The sequence below is a fragment of the Cryptotermes secundus genome, unplaced genomic scaffold (assembly GCF_002891405.2).
Source record: "Cryptotermes secundus unplaced genomic scaffold, Csec_1.0 scaffold33, whole genome shotgun sequence".
In the NCBI taxonomy this organism is placed as follows: Eukaryota; Metazoa; Arthropoda; class Insecta; order Blattodea; family Kalotermitidae; genus Cryptotermes; species Cryptotermes secundus.
Window position 1 is genome coordinate 1,892,710 of NW_019727088.1, and position 24,757 is coordinate 1,917,466.

Below are 24,757 nucleotides of genomic sequence, written 5' to 3' on the forward strand. Positions count from 1 at the left end.
CGCGCTGAAAAGAGGATTTACCGGTTGAACTACCGAAGCCGAATCTTGACGAAAGTTAATAGGTTTTGAATATAGATAGCAGTTCATTAAGTGATCTGATTCAGATGGTTGGTTAAGAAATAACAACAACCAGTGTTCTCTGGATGTTTTCCCCACTTCAAAATGGCGAGTGTTGAGTGGGTTTGCTAGATGTGATAGTAACTTGCTTTTAGTAGGCGTGGAGGTAAGTAAAACTGAAATATGTTGGTTTGGTTGTACGAACAGCATGTGTGCTTCTTATAGCAACATGCATTTGTAATGAAGATAATGAATTTGTCCTGAAAACCCTTGGCAAGGATTTGTTTTTAATGGATTTTATTGATTGGTCTATAGTCTGCCAGCATTGTCTGTCACAAACTTTTATTTCGTAAAGTACAGAATTCAGGTGAACGGCTGCCGCAGTGCTTATACCGAAGCCGCAGTGCGATTTAAGACAATTTATTTTTACGTATGTTGTTTACAGTATATTACGTATGTATTGAGGAAGAATTGATGTATGTCGAAGTTAATCGAAAACTATGTGAGAGTGATATGTTCTTGGGGGTTTATTTTTTGTAAGTGGCCGCTGTTTTCTGTGCGTTAAGTAAATGGAGTATCAGTTCGTGCGCGCACACAGTTTCGCATGTGCGCGTTCAGTATGAATATCATTCGTCGAAGATGCTTGTTGGAGTTGTTTTTCTTCGGTTATTTGATGGCCAGTAGTTGTGAAATAAAAAATGAATTGCTCCAGTGTACGCACCATGCCATGACGTATTAGCCTCATAAGTTATTAGTTATATTGAATGCCGAAAAAGCTACTTTTTATGTGTTGAAAATTTCGTAACTCCGAAACGTCTGTCGACTTTCAGCGTACTACACGGTGTTATATCCCAGCAGATAGTTTCGTGATTTGTGTTTTTTAATATTAAATAATTCAGTTTCAATGACAGATATGCATAGTGTATAGTAGCAAATAATTTACTTTGAATTTACTTAAAGTAAATTGAAAATCGTTCATCAGATGTTTATGAGACAGTCTGAGACCTCTATCACGTGAGATGGCGCTTTCAAGTTAAAGTCTTACTTATTATGTGCTTTTTCTGGCATTTTCTTCAGTTTTTGTTTGAAGTGTAAAAGCCCAAAAATTAAGAATGTGACAAATATGAAGTTTATCATTATATCCAAAGCAAGCGAGTAATATGTTAGATGCTGCCATCCATGTGTGGTACATGATAGTCCTGTAGTTACAAAAAGATGTTCAGGGAACATTTATTTGGCATTTTGTGGATGTATGTGTGAAATTTTTGACGTGACAGAAGCATGTAATGTCTGGTTTTGACATATGTTTCAGTTGTTGTTCTGTGACTGTTTTATTGCAGGATATCACAGCATATATGTTCTCCTTATAGGAATGTACTAAATTGATACGGAGACAGTTTGCAATTTGTGTAGTGATAGTTAAATATATTTACATGTGGAATAAAGTGATCGACACAGAAATTATTTGTGAATATTTTGTTTTTAGTTTTTAAAAGCTCAGTCTTCAGCTTGTTGTTTATATGGTATAGAATATCGTTGATACTCAAGGACATAATTTTATGGCAGAATACCAGAGTATTTTATGTGGGAGTTTATTGAGGGAGCAGCTTTACATTGTGGTGACCATTTGTATAAGCTTCTTTAACATGCATCAAATTCTGTTGCCAAATATGCTACAGAATTTGCATTTAATTTGTGTTTACTAGGACCGACATAAATATGATCTGCATTAAATTAAATTGAACATTAACTAACATAATCAGTTACAGAAATCTGGTTGTAGAACTATTAATGTAAAAATGTTTATTTTTAAGTTTGATAGTATACAAGCTTACATACATACATACATACATAGTTCATAGTTTCTTTGATCCGTTGTCTGGTCCGGATGTAGAACTCGTCATAAAAAGACTTGATTGCAAAGAAACAGTCAAATTAGCAACAATTACAAACAAATTAAGAATCACAAAAGACACTTATACACCATGAGAATTACCAGATATCCTGGGAGAAATTTTCAATCACAGCATAGGCACATCGTTAACAATTACAAACAACAATACATTCGTTTATCCAGCTAAATTTTTGCTTGAAATGTATTCATCTATTGAATAAATAGCATTTTAAATAAGAAAGTTTTTCAGTGTATACCTAAAAATATTTACATTGTCTTTCAAAATTTGTATATTTCGGAGCAGATTATTATAAATTATGATTGATGAATACAACACACCTCTTTGAATCAAAGAGTCTTACTGAGGAAACATGTAACTTGTCTTGTGCATATATGATGAANTGCTTTTCATTGCTGGGGAAGAACCCCCCCAAAATAAAACCATATTCAGGTTGTGACTAATAATGAGAAAAGTAGACCATTCTTAGGACTTGCTCACTAACAACGAACTGTAACTTCCTCTGCATGAAACATGTTGTATTCATTTTTTTAATAATTTTTCAGAGTGTTGTTTCCAGTTAAGATGACAGTCTACATACATACCCAAAAATTTAACATTATCTTCAACTTTAAGACCTAAATCATTATATGTTACTGATAATTTATATTCCGGAGCCTTTGGGGTAGTAAATTTAATCAAATGAGTTTTTCCCAAATTAAGTACCAGATGATTATTTTGAAACCAGTTAGAAATGCATTTCATCTTTGAGCCGATTGTCTAGATAATGTGAGACCCTCAGCGTCTCACAACCCTATGGGCCTTCACGGCCTGTTACAGGGATAGCTTTACTTTACTTTTTTACCCATCGTATCCACAAGAAGTCTTACTTTTTAATGATGAAATTGAGCTTGACACTTCTGCTGCAGTAATTAGAATATTTACTATTTCAGAGAACTTATCAGAAGAGCCCTCGCGAAGTAGAGGTAAAAAACCTTCATTTTTAAAATGTTGACTAATTAATTTATCCACAGAAGTTACAAAATAATTATTAAATAACTTTGCTGCTTTATTAATGCCAATTTTTAAATTTCCATCTCTCAGCTCAGAATAGGTAAATTTCTTATTGGGCTCTCGGCCGATTTTTATTATTAATGATTTTCCTAGACACCTTTGAATTTATTGGTTGAAATCATTATTTCATCATAATACATTACTTTTGCTCTTCTGATAACTTTCCTTAACAAAGTACAGTATCGAGTATAATACTCTTTTAATCTTGGATGGTTAATAGTTTTACACATCATATATAAATACTTTTTATGCCTACAGGATATTCTGATATCTTTTGTGATTAGGATAGGCATTATTGTTTACATATTTCATTGGAAAGCGTGTTTCAAAAATAATTAAAAAGGTGTTAAAAATAAGTTAAAACTTACATTAACATCCATATTGCTAAAAATATTGTCTCAGGTTTCATTTTGGAGCATATCAGTAAAAGTTTTGATACTAAGCTCTGTTGTAATTCTTCTTTTAACAAATCTTTTCATTTTCCTTTGACAACTGAAAACATTATAATTCAATTCAATTTTATTTCATCCATGAATCATTATACATGATATGGGACAAGTCAAAGATTAATATTAATACTAATACTAAATGGTAATAAGAATATAATAATACAGAAATAGTATGCCAAAATATAATAAATGATAATAATAATAATAATAATAATATAGTAATACAGAGATAATAATATGACAGTATAATTAGTCTTGAAAACAGTTTCTGTGGTCTTAAATCCTCCATATGTCCTATTGTACCTTTACTGGTGGTAATGCCTATGGAGATCAAATACTGGGCATAATGATCTGAAAGTCCATTGATTATGGGAAACACTTGAAATGTGTTTAATCTGCTCTAATCCCAAAAAAAATATTATCTCTTGTAGTATACTAGACTCTTTATTTATCCTGCTAGGGAAATCAACAACTCGAAACAGGTTATACATTAGAAAAAGTGAAATAACCTGGTGAACTTTATTTGAATTTTCTAAGAAATTCACATTAAAATCACCACATATTATTATTTCAAATTTAGGCTTACAAATAAACTTTAAAATTAATTCAAGTTGTGTAATAAATTCCTCAACATTGCCACAAGGAGCTCTGTAAATTCATAGTATTATAATGAAATTATTGCCGATTTTCATCTGGGCTGCACATGCCTTGATAACCTTTTCTATGCACTATTGAGTTATATCAATTGGATTACAGTCCATATCCAGTTTACAGTAAATTCATACCCCTCCTCCTTTATTGAGTAAATGTGAAAATTTGGAAGTTAAACTATAATTGTCTGGTTTAATCATTAAAAGTTTCTGCTCTGTTAAGTAATGTTCAGGTAAGCTTTTGCCATAAAATAAAGTTCCTTCATCAAAATATTGTGTAGCTAAAAAATGTACATGTAACTAGTCTGCGTATTTAAGAATGTCCCCTAAATTATGGTGTAAGACCCTTTGATGGTTTCTTATGGTCTGAAAGCTTTATGCAAGAAACTGATGGAAAGATGCAATCTGTTTTGCTTGGTAATAAGTGAAAATGCAGAATTTATACAAACTGGTGGAGGTTTTGATGCTTATTAACTATCATAATACATGATTCCTGGATGTCGCAGGTTCACAGTATTTTGACAGCTCAGAAATTTGAAGATGGTGGTTTGAGCAGTTAAGAGAAAATGATGGTGAAGGTAAAATTTTGATTCAGTAATGTGAAGGTGTATCTACGTCATAATAGTGATCTAGGCATCACTCCAAAGGCAAGGAGCTGGATATAAGTCACAAATAACGTGTTCTGGGACACCGCCAACAATTATTCATTGATGTGGAAACGTCTTTACAGATTCATCACCTATCAGCGAAGGGGGGGATACACATGCAGACTGGTGGGACAGATTTATGAAGTACAAGGTGGTATCAGAAAGTTCCCAGACTGTTGTTGTAACTGCCATGGTGAAAGATGAGAGGGGAGGCCAAGGTCATGCCACATGACACTGTGCTGTGAACACACATTTTTACATGAGTGCCTTTTCAACTACGTGTTTCATTTCATCTGCAATGGATGGCAAAATTGAGCAACATGTCTGCATCAAGTTCTGTATGTAGCTTGGTAAATCCGCTACCGATACCCTTGAAATGCTTTGTGAGGTTTTTGGAGAACATTTTTTTAAGCCAAACAGCAGTTTTTGAATGGCATTCACATTTGGAGGCCGGCCAAGTGTCTGTTGAAGATGATGAATGTACAGTGTAACCAAGCACCAGCAAAATGACAGAAAATGTTTAAAAAATTCGAGAACTCATCCACAGAGACTGTTATCAAACAATCCATGAGCTCGCAGATACCATTGGCATCAGTTATGGAGTTTTCCAGGAGATTTTAACAGAAAATTTGAACATACACTGCATTGCTCCTTCGTCACAACAATGCGCCCACCCACACATCCCTGAAAGCCACAGAGTTTCTGACTAACAACAACATGGTTATCATTCTTATCCTCCCTACTTGCTGGACTTAGCTCCCTGTGATATCACTCTGTTTCCCAAATTGAAAATGAAACTGAAGGGACATTTTGAAATATTGTCTAACATCCAAAGGGAATTGCAAGCAGTACGCGACAGGATTAAGGAAGATGACTTCCACGGTGCTATTGAAGCTTGGAAAAAACTTTGGGATTGCTGTATACATTTTGAAGGAGATGGCAGCCAAAATTGAGTAAGTTAAGTCAGCATTTCTTTTTTGACCTAATGTGGGATCTTTCTAGTACACCTTGTACATTGTTTAGATGGGCTCTGGTGCCATGATATATGAGTACATACCAAGTTTCATAAAGATTAGTTCAGGCATTCAAAAGTTTATAAGGTGGGACTCATGGTCACACAGATGGCATGGAAATTGCATATGTGGGCTAAAAATGGAAATGTAGCATTTTTAGTCTAATTCTGTAGCATAACACTTCATCTGTGGTGTAAGTGACAACAAAAACGTCTTTTTTCATGTTTAATACCATTTGCTAGAGTGTAATGTATTGTTGTTGCGTGTAGGATTGGACGTGCAACAAAAATGATGGGTTCTAGTTTGGATGATTGGATTTATTAGTACCTTGGTCACAACCTCTCTTAATCACACTCAAATACAGGCAGTACAGCACAATTGCTGATGTACACACTTTAGAGTTCACCATTGCACATGCACTAGGATTCTGTCTTCACTAGTCGTCTCCTAGCAATGGATCTCAACACAGAAACTGTAAAAGTCTCACTAGATTTCACACTTCCAATATCAATGCACTATAGCATTCATAAAATCTTCAAATCACATGTCAAATCTTCACAGGCTGACCTCTTGTACTCATCTGTACTCATTCCAGTTCACTCCACCAGCTCATGATTGAATTGAATGTTGCTGCATTCACTTCTCTTGTAAGCACTCTGCACTAGTCTCTCAAATGCCTTAAGCTCTCCTTGACTCTCCACACTGACTTAACCTTAAACAGATATCCGTTATATGGGCGCCACATGGACAGCTCAGAATACAAGTCATGTGATAGCTAGTACTGTTGCAGTGTGACATCATTGCGCCTGCGCAGAAGTTGGTTTACTGAGCCATTGCCTAGAAGTGGGTTGCATAACCTTGTTCTGTTGTTGCCAGCATGTATTGTGTGTGTTTTCTTGCCCATTACCTAGCAACGCTCTGTCCACGTCCACGTTACAGTATGATAAAATTCTGAAGGTTTTGACTTCATGGCAGTGACTTACATGCAAGTCATCTTGATATTCATATTTCCTTAACTGAATATATTATCAGTGAAGCACCTCTTTGTTTCTTTGAAATAAGGTATGAAATAAGGATACATTATGAAGAAGCTGTTTACATCATCTTTAAGGTTTTGTATCACACTTCTGGAATGGCTGTGAGTTTAAGGAAACACTAGTGTATAGTGGTCAGCCTAGTTTTTATTTTAGTATTTACATTTAAATTAAATTTTACTGCATTACACTATCTTGACAGGGACATGGTCTTTTAATTTTACTGCATTCTACTGTGTTAGGAGAAGGAGGAAAGGGTTAAGGTCTGAAGTTATGCCAGTTACAGTGTTTCATACTTTTCTGCCAACTGAAAATCTTCGGATTTTCCAGCAGTTGAAAGTATGATCTGCATAGTGAAATCTGAAATACAAGCTGGGGATTTTAGAATGTTTCATGTGTAAATATGGAAAATATGTATACATTTGTTCAGAAAGAAAAATTCTCTATATTGTGGCAGCCTGGTGCCATAAAAAGAAACAAAATGCACACTCATATCTTGAAAACAAAAATGAAAAGGCCACCTACATGTTTAGTGAGAAAGAAATAAGAAAAATTACAAAACTATTCCAAGACATAAATATGAAAATAGTTTTTCATACACAGCATGTAACAGAAAACATATTAAGTCCCAAACCACTTATACAGGTAAGTACAGCCAAATTGTGGTTTTATCAGATTAAGTTCCTAGGTTCCTGGTTGCTATATATCAGATAAACAGGATGAGTACTCGACGCAAGGTATGAGAACCCAACCAACTTACACAAAATAGCAATGGCAACTCCAGCTGTTTGAACTGTTTATTGAATACTGGATAAAAAAATGGCAGGTAATCAACACCATGAACACTGTAAACACATGAAGGAAAGAAAAATACTTAAACTCTCCAGGGAGATACCACATTTACAGAGTCACTAAAAACAATCTGCATTGGCATATATATAGATACCCATATTCCCAACACCAACTCTACACAAGATAACAGAACACATCATTAAAACATGAAGAAAACATTACATCAACGCTACTCTAAACAGCACACACCATCAAAACACAGCTCTATGAAAGGTATAACACACGGGTAACCACCATAGCGCTCACTTCAGAACCACAGACACCACATATTACTGTGTATCTGCACTAGAATACTATGAAACATAATATAATAGGTACCATTATACAGTACAGAGGCCACACAACTGTATAAAAAATTTACAAATGACAGTTTTGTCCACCAGTAGAACATCAGTAGACAAGAAACACCAGCAACAGAATTACACCAGTTACCTACAGAAAGATGTACATTGTAGTATTTGTTCTCATAAGATGAAAACAAGTGAAAATCTTGAATTATTGCACATATCAGTTGAAACCATTTCAAGTACTGTAACCAGTTTTAACTAAATTCATATTGGTGCTACCTTTAGTGGGGAATTCATGCAGTAAAGCAGCTTATGCATAAAATATACCTGAAGGCTGAAATGTGTTGCATAAATAGAGAAGTAGCAAATAAAATTGTGACAGTGGCAATAGCCTCACAACCATTAAAAAACCTCAAAAGTTACATTAATAACGAGAAAGAACATGAAGTGACTCATTATCACGTTTGGCAGTAACGCAAGGTAAGGTAGGTTTGTGCACATTAATTTTCATGTCTACATTGGTCAGGTAACTTATTGCCTTTATTGGCTTCAGAATTCTCATTACAATGTATGTCCTTGGTCTTCTCTTACTCATAGTCCTAATCCTACAGGTTTTTAGTTCCATGTTATCAGCAGTCAACTGTCATCAGTCATTCTGCCACATTGGTCTTTCAGTCACTTCAACTATTATCAGTCTGAAATTTCTTATGTAATTTATTTTAGTATTTTGGTTTTTGTCTGATTGTTTACATCCAGCCAAGAATCTCTTAAGTACACATTTCTCCATAATACTAATAACTTTCCTTTGGATTCTGTAATTTTAATTTTTACAAACATTTTCAGATTAGATTGTTCCAATATTAAAAAGTGAATAAGATTTCTTTGTCTAAATCATTGTAACAAAAATAATATGCAAACATCTGTTTATAATAAATATGTTATCTTTCTAATTTATGTTTCTTCCATGCTCTGATTTGGAAGACAGTCTGCTTCCTTGTACAAGTCCTGTCCTTGTTGTAATATCAGTTGTGGAAGTATGTTTTGCTCTGATCGTTATTTGTTGTCCTTAAAGCTCTTGAAGTATCAGGTGGTGGTCTGCAACTTGACATATTTACATTGATAGGCATACTCGTACCATTTGTAATTGCATCTGATATTTTTTTTTTCTGTGGCACTACAGCCCCAATTTTGGGTCTAGGCCTACCTCCATGAAACTCTCCGTTTCACTTCGGTTTACTAGATCTTACACATACGGTAGGACTCCTTGGGCGAGTGATCGGTTCGTTGCAAGGCCTCTACCTGTAGACAAACACAGAAAAACACACACAAACATCCATGCCCTGAGTGGGATTCGAACCCACGATCCCGGCTTCTGAGCGAGCAAAGACAGTGCATGCCTTAGACCGCTCGGCTACCGTGACCGGCAGTTGCGTCTGATATGATATTCCTTAATCAGTGGTCTGCAAACCAATGCTGTTCTGTGGCTTAATTTATGGTGGATTGTGATTCTAGTTACTGGTTCACAAGTTATATAGTTTTACTGATTATGTTGGGTGTCCAGTTATCTGGAGAGATTTATTTTCTGTCCACTCCTGATATTTGGGAGTCTGTAGTATATGTGAGTTGAAGAAAAATGCTTGGTTTCAACTGTGAAACTGCATGTCAATTAGATTTTATNACTCTCTGTGAAATTGCTTTTTAAAAGGAACAAGTACAAAAGTACAAAATGAAGGGAATTTGATTATATTCTTGGAAATGGAAGAAGGCTTTCTTTGTTTGGTTTTTCTTTTTAAGGTATAGAAATGGCAAAAGAGCTTCTCAGAAACCACACCCATGTTTCTGCCAATAAAATTCAAGTAAAATGCATGTACATGTTCGTGTCTTTTTATAAATCCTGGTTCACAAGTTATATAGTTTTACTGATTATGTGGGGTGTCCAATTATCTGGAGAGATTTATTTTCTGTCCACTCCTGATATTTGGGAGTCTGTAGTATATGTGAGTTGAAGAAAAATGCTTGGTTTCAACTGTGAAACTGCATGTCAATTAGATTTTATGGATTTACTCCCCTTTTTCAGTTATAAATTGATATAAGAATTTCTTTTGACCAAAATTGTTGCTGGTTGAACCAAACATACAAGAAGTTGGTTCAAACTGTTTTTATGTGCACAGTGTGAATATGAAGACTTGAGAAAAATTAAGAAGATGGACTTCGGACTGGATGGGATGGTATATATTATGTATGAGGTAAGGTTTGGTTTCTACAGAAAGAGTATTGGCATTAGCTTCACAGAGATAAGTAACAATTGACAAGTGACTTACTGCATTGCATGTAATTTTCAGGTGTTTCATTGGTGTTTTGAATAGTATCATATGCATGTTATTACAAAGTTTTTCTTTTACTCACATGGAAGTACACTTATCCCTAATTTATTTGGTTAAATGGCTGATCATGTTTTCACATATATGTATGACTGTAGATGGGGTTTTGATTGGTGAATCAATATATTGCCCACTCATGACTTGTGACTACACTTCACAGGACACTGACACACAGACTAGTGTCCTCAGTCTATTAGAGTCTCCAGTAGCAGTTTCCTGGCAACGGAATTTAACACAGGAACTATAGCAATGTTACTGGATTACACACTCCGAATAGCACACATAAAGTCTTCTCCACAACAGCACTATTGCAACTAACTACTTTTTTCACAGCCTCCAGTACAGAAACCATAGGAAAGACTGTTCTTCTATTGTTGCATTTGTGTCCATTGCCGCAGGAACGTGTTTACCAGGCCATTGCTCTGAAATTACTGTGGCACGGACCACAGAAAACACCATTCTTCTGTTGTTGAGGGCTTAACCTATGAAACAGCCACTGTTTACAGAGTTACTGCTTAGGAATGGGTTAGTGTGCCACAGTATATTTGTTATATTGGCATCTTTATTTATTACCTTTAATTATAGGGAATGAAAAGAAAGATTATTATCTGATTTCAGTTTGAATTTTACGTCATGTTTAACAAAAATGTCTGATTGTGTATTTGGAGCCCTGACACAGTTGTACATGTTTCTTCACAAGAACTGGCCAAAGTTACTCCCTTCAGCTTGCACACATGCTTCACAGTGATATAAAATGGAGTCCCTAATATGAGCCAGTTTTTGTGGTTGGTCTGTTAAGTCTGTCACACGTACAAGGGTTTGACTGATCAGGCTGTTGAGGTCTTGTGCCTCTCTAGTATAAGTATCTTCCATGACATCTGCATGAAACAAAAATCTAGTGGCTTCATATCGGGAGGCTGGACGATTAGACATCCCTGGCTGATCCATGTGTCTGGCATAAGACGTGGGGAGAGGTACGTTTGTGCTGAAACCGCATGCCCTCATGAATATTAAGGTGCACGTCCTCAAATAAAAGAGGAAGTGTTCTTCTAAGGAAATCAGCATACTTGATTCTGTTAAAAATTCTCTCTCATATATAGTCCAATTAAGTAATCACCTGTGATTCTTATCCAAATTTTGACACAGCCTATGTTGAAACGAAGAGCTTAGAATAGCATGAGGCTTCTCCCGTACCAAGTCATATAAGTTTTGGAGATTGTTTATTCCATTCCTTGGGATTGTTGCCTCTGTCCACAATACAAGACACAAAGAGTGAAGTCCATCCGTACTCTTGTGTAGAAGCCATCAGCAGAACTGAAGTCGAAGATTATTGTCCCATGCCTGTAGCTCCTATACGAGTTGAAAGGTTAGCAGCTGCTTCTTATACACTGTACATCAAACTGCACTCTGAGAGAGGCCTGTTAACAGAATTGTAATGCTTGTTTCCTTTTACTAGGAGAGTTACTGGTATATTACTGCAAATGTAATGGACAGAAGAGCTTTTGGGTGAAACAAATATCTTATTGCTCTTGATTGTTACAGAAAAATGTTGCTAAAGAAAATAATGTGAAGGTTGTCATTAGTTTTAGGTACCAGAATTAAGAGTAAGAAAGAATTTTCCTGGAGCACCTGAATGTTCTGATATATACGGATATACTGCCCTAGTGTTAATATGATTTGTTAGTGTGTACAACCAGCATTAATACTGTTCCTCACTCTATATTTTAATCCATTTCCTTTCTTATCCAGTTATGACCTTGTATATAAATTTATATGCAATTATAATAGTTTTCTGGGGTCTGTAACATCATGAAATTTATGATGGACTCTTTTCCTTAACTTTCACATGGATGGTTATCATATGTGAACACATATTCTAGTATGTAACTCTCACATGCCATTTTGATGTGAAGTAACATGACCAAATGAATGTTTAGTACAGTAGCAGGGGCTTGGGTTGTGTTTGTCAGGTACATAACACATAAGCTCATGTCATGGTGGCTGTTCAAATATTTACTGGGCCAGTATTGGAGAGAAATGTAATCTGCATAGGCTGTTAGCCTGTCAGCTATGACAGAAGCTGAAGTCTGAATGTGCATAATGATTGTTGACAGGAGTAGCTTGTGTTCCTCCTGCAGGATCAGCTGAGCGACTTGCGGCAGAGTGGGATGATCTTATATCGACTTGCAGTTAATCAGAATTATTGCTATGATCTTGAACCTCAAGATATTTTGAGTATGCTCTATTACATCTCCTTTCAGTGCTTCTTTTAAAAGAATAAGATAGGTTGATTATTGATTTAGACTAGTTTTCTAAATGTTTCTTTCATAGTTATGAAAAAAATGGCTGCATTTATATTTGGTTGTGAAATAATTTACCCCCTTACAGGAAATAAGTCTGAGACATTGTGTCTGTTTAAAATGTGCCCATTTTCTGATGATATTTGATATGTCCTATGTATTTGTGTGTGCATGCAGTTGTCCCTATTCATCTGTCCCAGAGTCATGGCTCACCAAGACACTGTTGAAAGATGATACCAGACAATTCCTCATTAAGAAGTTGTTATTAGATTGGAGAAAAAATTGTAGAAGTCTTGTAGCAGAATTGCAGTTAGGTTTGCATAAATTTGAAGAATAAACACTGCATATTTTGAAATGTGATAGTTACACTGTGCTTGCACAGAGAGGAGGACATGGATTTGGGGTATCAGAGAACAGAGTGGAGAGACATGTTTTTGAACCTGAGAAGATGAGAGTAATAAGAGGAAGGTGTAGAAAATTGCACACAGAGGAATTTCATAATTGGTACTGATAGTCAAATATTATTAGGATGGTAAGAGCAAAGAGGATGATGTAGATGTGGAGTATGTATTGTGCCTGAGAGAGAGGAGAAATGGGTACAGAATTTTAGGTAGAAAACATGAAGGTAGGACACCACTTGACATAATTGTAAATATGAGGATAATGTGAAAATGGATGTTACAGAAAAAGAACAGAACGATGTGGCGTAGATTCATCAAGTTCGGGGTAAGGTTCAGTGGTATGATGATGTGAACTTGGTTCTGAATGTTTAAGTTCCATAAAAGGTGGGCACTTTGTTGTCTCTCTGTGCAAGCATTAATTTCTCAAGGCTGGCTGTGCTCTGTGGAGTTGGTTCATTTAGTTGATCTGCCAGAAAACCACAAGTTTGGAGTCAGAAATCTAGTCACTTGATGTGTATCCAGGCAAGAGAAACTGTGGTTTGTGTCTTCTGTTGTTGACAAGTTGTGTTAGTCTGTGAGGTAATGAAACATTGAATGAATGATGTGATGATGGTATGAATTTGTATTGAGAAGGACTGTGGAAGTCCAGTTGTGGCCTACATGATATTCCATGGACTGGCAGAAAACAATTTTGTAAAACCTCTGGATGTCTAATTTTGTGATGTTTATGGTCAGATAGTCTGATTGAATATCTGGTATTTTGATTGTCCACCAAATAATACAAAATAAAGGCAAAGTTTTACCATAATACATATATGTTGACTTATTTTGTAATATGGATACTTACATTTCTGTGTCATAGAGATAACCTGTGAGATTATGAACAGCACTTATCCACATTAGTGGTCTCAGTAGAATGAGGTAGCACTTGTTTAATTTTAATCTGAGGTTGGCCCTCAAGCATGAAGCATCAAGTGCATGCTGAGGTAGTACCTTGAAGTAGGTCACAACTGATTCCTTACATGTCCTGTTGAATACATATTTCTTAACAATTCTGTGTCATCATTCCTAACCATTGCAGTTGATAGGGTGTCATTAACCCTTTGCCTGTTGCAGTTAAGACATTAGTGCATGGTACTATTAATGCAGTTATTTCTGGATATTTAAATTTTAAATGCGATTTTGGTGTGTCTGTTTTAGAAGCAGGATGGCTATCTTAATTATGTTATATTCCATTATGTTAAGAGGAGCAAAGAGCTAAGTATACTAAGAATGTGACATGAATGAATGTTGTTACAGAGTTGGCATATTTTTGTGATGTAGCATTATTTTCACCAACATACTGTAATATGAAGTAAAGTGAATGAGATTGATGCTGGTTGTCTTTGTTGATACGTCCTTGAAGTAGTTTCATGAGAAATTTGTGGTAGTTGAATTATTTTTACTTGGTGTTTGTTGTTGGTGATGAGGGAAAGGTGTAAATAAAAGTAATGCTACGAAGTATGGACATGGTATTTACTTTGTTTTTTACTTGAATTAATTGGTGAGCATGAAAATGCTGGAAGTCTGAAAATTACATTCATCACATCAAGCTAAATGTATATACTTCTTTCTTGGTAAGTTCTTTGTTGTTTACTCAAGTCTCACCATTTTCAGTATATTGGTAAAAACATTATTTCATATATTTCATCATAAACATTTTAAAATTACCATCTTATTTCACGCCAGCAAAACTGTGTGACAGTTCTTTAATTAGTACTTTAAATAGTTTTATTTGCTCAAATATGTTTAATGTATTTTTAGCTGGTTGGTGCATTGTTGGAGTTGATCTGAGAATGGATTAAGTGCCATCATTATGGCAAGATTGCAAGTAGTGGAATGCATACTTTTCAGACGACAGATCGTTAATGACATATTTAACCTGTACATATCTAATGTAACCCACTTGTCTGCTTGTGCATGATGAGTGAAAAATGAAGGCCAGCAATTGAAGATGTCTTTGAATATGTTTATTAATATTCTCCCCTGCTCTCTTTTTGATTTGTTTAGAACTGACAAACCATAAATACATCAGAAGGTTATCTCTGGCGCAGAAACAGTCATACTTTTTATATCACTCAGGAGATAAAATAATACCAGACCAAGTATCCCAGGATGCCATACTAAACATCCTCCTCAAAAGGCAATTTTGAATTAATTTCACAAATTACACTCTTAGTGAAGCTGTTGTAATGGGTGATGCTTTTGCAAGTAAAGTTGATGATGACATTGTTAATGTGAGTGAAGTTAATACTGCCATTGAAAGTGAGAATAACAGTGTAGCTTTTCAAACTGTAGCACACAAGGCAACATAAAGAGACAGTTTTTGGCTGCATGGCAAGAAAAACATGAATGATTGAAATACAAGTAGGAATCAAAGATGAGCAAAGTTCTCCATGTTTTAAAAATTCATAAATCTTTGCTGTAATATGTCTTATTTTTTATGGTTTTGAAAATACCATTCCAGCATACCAGTACCTCTTAAAACCATATAAATATATTGAAGCATTAAAAGCAAGGAAAAGAAATAAAGTAATTCACATGCAAAACATGAAGAAAATGAGTGGATAGATGTTTCATCATCATAATGTTGTATTTAATATTACTTATTATGTGACCCAGGATAGGTCACTTAGTATAGTAAGTAGGATATGGGCTGGATGACCTAAGAGTCGGGATTCAATTCCTGACAGGGGCAACAGATTTTTCTCTTTTCCATAACATCCTCACTGGCTTTGGGCCCACCCAGCCCCCTATACAGTGGGTACTGGGGGCCCTTTTCTTAGGCATAAAGCTGAACACTCACNATGGTGAAGCTGTACCTTCACTCCCCCATGCAACTTCATGGCACAGTGCTTAATTAATGGAGCCCAGGTTAACTGCCTTATCACTTATGCATTATTTATAAAACAGAACAATTCTTGTGTGTATGTCTTATCTGTCTGTGACCTAGTACTACAGCCTAAACCATTGAGAGAGAATTTCTTGTTTTTAATTTAATGTTGAAGACTCGCTGATAGCTGTCAATCAATTCCAATTTTCAACCATACCAACCCTTGACAAAATCTTTTTACATAATGTCATTCATATGAACTGTTTCATGCATCTGATAAATTGTTACTCAGGGTTTTGTAAGATAAGTTGGAGAGATTGAGAATAGTGTTGGTACTCACCACAGAGCCCATTTTACATTTCCTGTATTTTATAAACCTTTAGTGAAATTGTTATTAAAAAGAGCTTTGCATTACTTTCATCAACCACATTGATTTTTATATGACCTTACAAAGCCTACTTTTCTTTAGGTCATATATTAACTTTTTCATGGATTACCAAAATTTTGGTGAGATTTGTTATGAGAGGCCTTTGCGTAATATTAGTTTTTCATTTTTATGTTTGGCCCTATTGACCGATCACAGAGCTTCCTTTATGTGTGACAAGAAATGGATGTTTTTATGTAGATCATAAAGTCTTGTCAGATTATGTCATTCTTCAGTGTCATGCAGTATTCTGCTGTTTAAGTATAAAATTTGCTTATTTATCAAATGCATTTTGTTTTTTCGTGAACTGCTGTTTATAAACTGGCATCCTGTGAACTTGATGGACTACAGCGAGTGCAGAATTTTGTGTATTACATTATGGAGTAGACTATTTCCAATTTTGATAACGCTGTCAGCAACAGCAAGGAGCCTTCATTGACATGTTGGGACTATGCAAGCTAGCAAGTAAGCAGAATGTTGGGCTGCGCCATAGCTCAAGTGGTTAGTCACTGGCTTCCCACCATGATGGCCCAGGTTCGATTCCAGGTCTGGTCAAGTGGGATTTGTGGTGGACAAAGTGGGCACAGGCGGGTTTTCTTCAAATACTTCGGTTTCCCCTGCCAATCTTCATTCCACCAAATTCTCCATCATAATCACCCGGGACAGTTACAATAGGCCAATCAGTGGCCACCTTGCCGAGTGGACCTAGCTGGAATCCACCCCCCACTAAGCGAAAAGCAGAATGTTCACATGTTTGACCAGTACACCAATTCATTGAGATGTAAAGAATTACTTAGTTATATTTTGGGATGCATAGAAGAAGATACAGTATTCACATAGAATGTTTACTCGTATATTACAGTTCCGTCAACAATGCAGCCACTTTGTTCCATAGAATTTTCACTTTTTACAACATGTTTTGGCCCAACTGTTCATTTTTAAAAAATAATTGTGCTTAATTAAATCAAAATACTGTCATGTGTGGGGTTCTATGACCAGTTGTAATGAGTTATGGATTGGATGATTGGGTTTATTGGCACTTCTTTACATTTACAATCAATTATGACAGTTCACAATTAGTCACTGTCTACGGCTCACTCAATTCTTTACTGGACTATGACTGTCTTCTATTCCACTGTGATGAATGACAAATGAAGAATCTCTCCTGAAGGAATTCCGCCAAGTGTTCTCACATGTCCTCCCTTTATAACTTTGGGAGAACCAACTAGAGACCACCACCTCAAACAATTGTCATTCTGTTATTACTTATGTTTTCTCCGTTGCTACAAAACATAGCAATCTGCTGCAAAGCAACAGGGGTCCCACTGTTGACTGCTTAACCTCGAGACTGTGTTTACCAAAGTGTAGTCTAGCATTGGACTATTCTGGCTTTCAGGGGTCATGCTACAGTATGTATTAAAAATGTCTGCATGGTTTTAAATCTTGACAGAGTACGTTGACCATACAAAAGAAAAATTTTGTAGTAAAACTTCTAAGATGGTCCCCTCAGAGTTGTGTAGTTCATGCAACAGCAGGAAGGTGAATAAATATTTAAAAGGGATAGAGCTGAGATAGTTGAAGGTGTGATAAAAAGCGTGAAAGACAAATTAAAAAATAACTCCGTGGCCCGTAGTCCATAAGCGAACTATACTGACCGAGCGACCGCCACTTGTCAGCTAAGTTAGTGCCAACTTTTGTTGATAGAGGGTGTCGTGTTCAGTGCAACAGATCCCCACGTCTATTAATCTCGGGCTTCTAGACCGGAGCCACCATTTCCTTGAAATAGCTCCTCAGTTATCCTTGTGAGGCTGAGATATTGTATTAAGGAAATAATTTCTGGAGAGTACTTGAGATAATGTGGAAGGTAATGCTATAAGTTAACATTCTTACATATTGAAATTGCTTTAAACTCTTAGATGAAATGACAGTAGTCAATGTATAATTTATATATTGAAGATACAAGTTCAAATTACTTTACAGGGGTGTTAATCATTGCAAATGTTACATAAGTTATTTACTTCTTAATGGATATGGGGCAGAAGACAGAAGAATATTCAGTTTCTACTGTTTTTTCTGTGTGGGCAGAAGACAGAAAATTGTTCAGTTTTCGCTGTTTTTTTATAAATGTGATGCAGTGGCAGTTACCTCTGTAGCTAAATTTGATTTCAAAGGCAGAGGCTTCGTATGAATCCATAATTCTTTCACAAAGAGATTATGGTTAATTACAAATATTTTTAGTAATTAGATTCAAGCTGTTTTCACATTGACTCAGCACAACTGGAGTTGTCTTATATTTCTTTCCAGGAAGAAGAAACTTTCAGTGATCCCCGTGATAAGGAATGTGTTTTGCTTGCTTTCAGTTTGACTAAGAAGATATCATTGACAAGTGAGGTGATCTTGTGTTGTGGGAAATGGAGGGTTACACTAACATTAGTGGTAATCATGAAGATTTTGATGATTTAGACATCGAAGGAAGAATAACTTTGGATGAGTGGAATTGTAATAATGAAGACAGCCGTATAAAGGTACAGTACGAAAAAATGGAAGAAAAAGCAGGAAAGTATGATCAATGTATGTAATGTAAAATTATATTACGTATTATGAATATTCAGTATATAGTTATGTAAAGATGAGAGCATTGGGGGAGGTGGGGGCTTATGAAAATTAAAAACTCTTATATAGATGAAAGTGGGAAGTGATCATGCTGTTAAAATTGTATGCTAGTTTATTGTGTGGAGAGGTAATGCAAGCGGTAAGAACTTATATGAGAATTGAGATAGAATGTAAGGCTATACAGTGTATAAAGAAACATAGTGTCTTTGTATGTCAAATTAAATTTGTGAAATATACATTGAAATAGCAAATTCACTAAACAGTGTATGTTTTTGTTTCAAGTTGAGTGAACCTGATTTCAGCTTTTAGATCCAGATAGTGTTGTATCATGAATCTGTGTGAACATAAATTTTTGTGTATTGCGTTTTCTCCCAATTACTTTCCCCACATCAGTTTTAGTGGTCACAGTAAGATTCCAAACTCAACATGTCTGTCTGTCATCATACTTGCATTGGAAAGTAATGGAATCTGCCTCATGGATACTTCAACTTGGCAAATGGATTTCTTCATTTCGTCAAATGAACAGAGGCCAGGAAGATCAGATGAAAGGATATATCACAAAGGAACTTCATAATTTGTGGAGGGGCATCTGGTAGTTTCCAAATCGTGAATAGAACGTAGATAAGTCTATAATTTTTTATTCTTAATAGTGCAAAGAAAAGGCCTTTCCAAGAAATGGTTTGTGTGGCATACGTCCTTAAGACGACAGTTGTCTGTTAAAATCAAAATGTGATGGAGTAATATCAAATAATTGTGAAAGCAAACTCTTTACTATTAAGGAAATAGGCATTTTCTTGCCAATTTTATGGACAGGCTTTCTTCATGAAGGAACTAGCATGTATTTTAATATTGGTATCTATTGCTCTTGTGTTACATAAAATATGTACTGTCTTTGTACCCAAAAATATAACTGTTTATTACAAATGTCCATGCTATGTGTTTGGGCTACTTTCAGATTTCTGCAGGGGATCATATTGTCTGCTGAAGTCATTAAAAGTTTTGAATAAAATTTTACCATAATAATATTAACATTTTAAAAAAGCACTGTTTGTTACAATAAAATTAGTAACATTTTAGATTCTGTATTTGTATACATGTTTTGTATTCTGTGTTCACTATATTATAGAGAAATTTGGATGATAACAGCTGTCAACTTCTCAGGAAGGTTGCCTACTTCATGGAGTTAGTGGTAGAAACATTTGTTTTAATATATTAGTCTTCTGAAGCAGAGTTTTAAATTTAGTCAATGTTCAGCTGCTTGGCTCTGGAGAATCCCTAATTTAAAGTTCTTGTCTAAAATTAATATGTACCTTGAGTACTTCAAATCAGTGTTAAACTATGAAAAATGAAATGGTAATGATAATTTTCAGAGAGAGAAAATATTCATAGCATCCAAGAGATATATTCAATAGAACATTGAAATGAACGAAATGAAGCAGAACCATGTTTAATGGCATGCCATGTGTTCTTACTAAATGGTGTCCCATTTTGGCATGGCATACAGTTTTTAAGAAGCATTCATTATGGTACTGAGTTGACTGACTAGTACATTGTATTGACATTTATGTATAACATGCACTGTACACCTTGGTTTCATCAGTGTTCGCGTTATTTTGTCAAACACATAAGAATGTAAGAATATATGCAGAATTAAGGGTCTAGATTTGAACAAATTCTTAAACACTGAGAAGTACCTAGATAATAGTATTGTATATTGTAATTTTATTATGTACATGTATATTGGACTGTTCTTAAGTGTTAATAGCACAAAGAGTAAAAAGACGTTTATGTTTAGTTCTTAATTCTCATGTTTATGAGCATTTACTTCCATACATTGATGGTCTGTTGGAATTGAATGTAAATCATATTGTAAAAGTTTAAAAATTTGAAAATTAATTGTTTGTAGATTCAGTTATATAGAGAGCAAGTTCCTTAACAGAGATATACTTATTTGCTTTGTATCTTTAATGTGTATTTTTAATACCAGTTTGATTTTGGAAAATGTAGTAATTTTGTGTTCTTGAAAAAATTATTGTTGTTAAACAGTTCTAGAGTGGATGGGAAATCTGTCACCCATGCCAGAGAGTGGCCTGAAAATCGTAACTTTGTCACTCACTGTTATGCTTTTATGCAGTGAGCGATCAAATGAAGGAGACTGGGATGGATGTGACATGTAGCATGCTTGGAAAAGATGAGGCATGCATACAAAATATTAATCAGAAACCTGGATGGATCAGACTACTTTGTAAACCTAGGAATAAATGGGAAGTTAATATTACATTGGATCTTAAAGAAAAGGGTATGAGGATGTGTATAATTTCATGTGGCTCAGGATAGGATTCAATGGTCAGCTGTTGTCAGCACAGTCACAAACCTTCAGAGTCATAAAAAGTGGAAAATGTCATGCCGTGCTCAGCAGCTATTGTCTTCTCTTGGTTTACTGCAATCCTTACATCCCCTCGAATGACCATAAGTTGCGTTGTTACAGTTGTTATGGTGATAGTGACCTTACACACAAACAGTGGGTTTTGGATTTGAGGTTCTCCCAGTTGTAATTATGAAGATCGAACTCTTCAGACTACCATTTGGATGTGGGCAGTAGTACTGATGTTGTGGAGGCATGTGCTGCCTTTGTCTTCATGGTTGAATTGTATAGTGGAGCTGAGTGTGCGTGCGTGCTTGTGCGCGTCCATACATGTGAAGGTTTCTTAGAAACTGCCCTTCTAAGGGCAGTGGAGTGCACCAGGGAACCATCAGCAACTTGTGTTCTGAGTGATCACCCATCCAAGTGCTCACCAAATGTAAAGTTTCTTAACCTTTTATGATGCAGAAAGTGACGGGGAGATCACCGTTGGTCAAGGATAGGTTTTGGTGGGGATGGAAAGGAACAATCATGCCTAATGAGCACTTGGGTGGGCAGCTGCATGGGAACATTAGTGGCCATTGGTTTCTTTATGCACTCCATGACCCTTGAAACAAAAATGTTTGTCCTTTCACAGTTTCTGGTCCACTTTCCCTGTTGGCCTAGATGAGGCACCAATGCCCACTCCCACACATTTTTTCAAAATGTGCTCACCCCACACACTTCGGCCCCAGAAATGGAGAAAGCATATACCTCTGAAATGTCAGTGACACTGCCCAGGTTTGATAAACATTTAACCACCATGAAAGCCTAAAATGAGTGTGTTATTCCTTTCACCATTACAATCATCTGAGACACAGAGACCATAAGTTTGATACCACCATGAGAACCTGAACTCTATCCTTTCTGCTGTTTTCTGCCCTCTCATTGAATGTAAATTTATATATTAGGCCATACAACATGCAAACATGACTTGTAAGTGGTAACTCATGTTACTTATTTATCAAATTCGACTAAGGTAGTTTCTGAACTAGTAAGATTGTAAAGAATTTATATGGAAAACTACTGAGAAATTTTTACTAATGCTGTCATTGTCATTACTGCTTGGGCATAAAATTGCTTTATTAGTGCAGTATGTGTGTGTGGAAGAAATTATGGACAGACTCTCCAGACATTTCCTTATTTATTGAGGCTTACCTGTAAATTGATCTGGATTAGCAGGAGTGTTACTGCATAAATATCCGTGAGTGAAATAGTTATTTATTATAAGAAATCCTTAATGAATGGTACCTTCTTGTGTAAATAATTTTGTTTTGAGCTTATATATTTTTATAGCAAAGAATTTTTTTTTAATTAGATGCAAGGAAAATTGCTCCTGTGTTAATACTTTTAATTTCCCATTGATTCCAACTAGCACTGAAGCGTAGTTAGTATTTTTCAGTAAAAATATGTTGATGTGTAATCTGAAATGAATAGACTAATCCAAATGCTCACTAGATATGTACATATTATGAGCACAACATATGTATCTGTTTAAATACACATCTCCACGAAGACCGCAAAACACATTTGAGTGAATTCTTGTGCCTCCTTTTAATTTGAATCTCATTCAGAAACAGTTGTGGCATACCATCTGTAAGGTCATTTTTCATCTTGATAGTACATCAATCTCTGACAAACTGTCGTGATTAGTTTATGGAAAATTTGTGATTGGCACAGCTGTGGTTGCAAGTTGTCATGTGGAACACTTTAAATTAAGGGAACTGTAGCTGCTCTTAACACTGATCACATCCTAACTAAGTTTCCTGTTCCTTCACTAAGCACAGAAAATATGTAGCAACATCAGGCATAAAATATAAGTATGAATAGTGTAATTTAAAGTTGCACTGCAGTGAAATTGCTGGAAGCTATAGAATGTCACTTCAGGTGCTGTTATAGCCCTGATCCCAGCAGGTATGAATCTGTTGGAGAAGAAAATATTGATTTTTTCTGAGTGAACAAAATTAGAAACTGCAGACATGTGAAAATCAGATATTATGTTTGAATGGCTGGATACAAATGGAAAACCATGGATACTTGAAATGTGTGGTCTATGAGGGATTGCTGTACTAGGAAATAAACAGGAGTATATTAGATATGGCCACTGTACTGAGGAATTGTTTATTATTGCAGTCTGTAGAATTTATGCCTAGTAAAGTATCAAGACTGTAGGAAACTTAATTGATATGGTGAATATCATTATTTTAGGGCATAAACTGTGTCATTAATACAGTGTATAGAATTAGTTACAGAATAGTGTTTCCAGACATTTCCTTCCTAGGTTGTTCTAGAACAGCAATGCTAGTATATCCTAAAGGGTTCTCATAATGGTGTATAAATACTCAGAATTACTGTGTTTTCAGACCTTGTCCATCATCCTGTATTCTAGAAACTAGAAAACAGCGTTTTGGTAACTGGATATGTTTCTGTCCTCAGGTGAGGAGGGAGACACCTACTCTGTTGGGTCTCTTAGAAAGAGCTAACTGCAATCACTGGACCCAACAAAGTAGGTGTCTCCCCCTCCCCCCTCACCTGAGGATGGAAACAAATCCAGTTTCCAAAACGTTTCCTAGTAGATGATTGACAAAGTCTGAAAAGCATTGGTGTTTCCTAAACACGCATGAGTTATCACCTTTTATTAGCTATGACATACCTCTAAATCTTACTCTTTGATTCCAGTATTTGCATTCTGACATACATTTTATATTTCTTTATAGTAGCAGATGACTTTGTCTGGAATTAAATAGCCTATAACAAGTGTGATTTGTGTATCAATATTTGCAATTTTTCTTTGATTTCAGTTGGTCATTCCCTAGAATAATTTCATTTCATTAAATCAAATATTCATCCTTCTTCTTCTTCATAAGGCTCGACAGTTTCATTTCTTGAATGCTTTGACCTCAACAATTTCTTTCCAGCTACTTCTGTCCTGTGTGCAAATTCTCCAGTTATAAATTCCTAAATCCTTTAGATCTTCCCTTACATCATCTTTCCATCGGATCTTAGGTCGGCTGCTCTTTCTTATAGCATGTGGCTGCCAGTCATATATTCTTTTAACTGTTCGTCCAGCCTCCAACCTTGAGCTATGTCCAAGCCAACTTATTCTTTGGGCTTTGGTGAAGTTAACTACTTTCCTTCCTTTTATCTAGTTTGTCGTTTGTTTTAATTCTCCAGGACCCATCATTTTCTTTTGATGGCGCAAAGTAAACATTCATCCAGTTGAAAATATTTCAAAGAAATTATGTGCATTTATGAGGGGTTTGTTGTTTTGAGTGTATAACTTTTCAGTTCTTAAATTTGAGAAATTTGGTAACATTGAATAAAAGTAAAGAGAAAGAATTCATTGTAGAACTTCTTGAATGTTGCACTGTGTCAGAAAGATAGTTTGTCATTTCAGAAGATCTGCCATT

At 35.5% G+C, this 24,757-nt stretch overlaps 1 protein-coding gene across 2 annotated transcripts in view; it reads left to right on the plus strand.

Annotated features, from left to right (window-relative positions):
* The first annotated feature begins 152 nt into the window (after nucleotides 1-152).
* Nucleotides 153-24,757, plus strand: part of LOC111864258 (uncharacterized protein CG7065) — a 42,764-nt gene continuing 18,159 nt past the window's right edge. Inside the window, exons 1-2 of one of the 2 annotated variants that reach the window (XM_023851363.2) lie at nucleotides 153-223; nucleotides 18,694-18,858. In XM_023851363.2, coding sequence (XP_023707131.1) covers nucleotides 18,745-18,858 — 114 coding nt within the window. In that variant the 5' untranslated portion in view covers nucleotides 153-223; nucleotides 18,694-18,744. Of the gene's footprint in view, nucleotides 224-10,080; nucleotides 10,202-18,693; nucleotides 18,859-24,757 lie in introns of those variants that run through there. The other variant, XM_023851364.2, reaches the window with a different exon arrangement.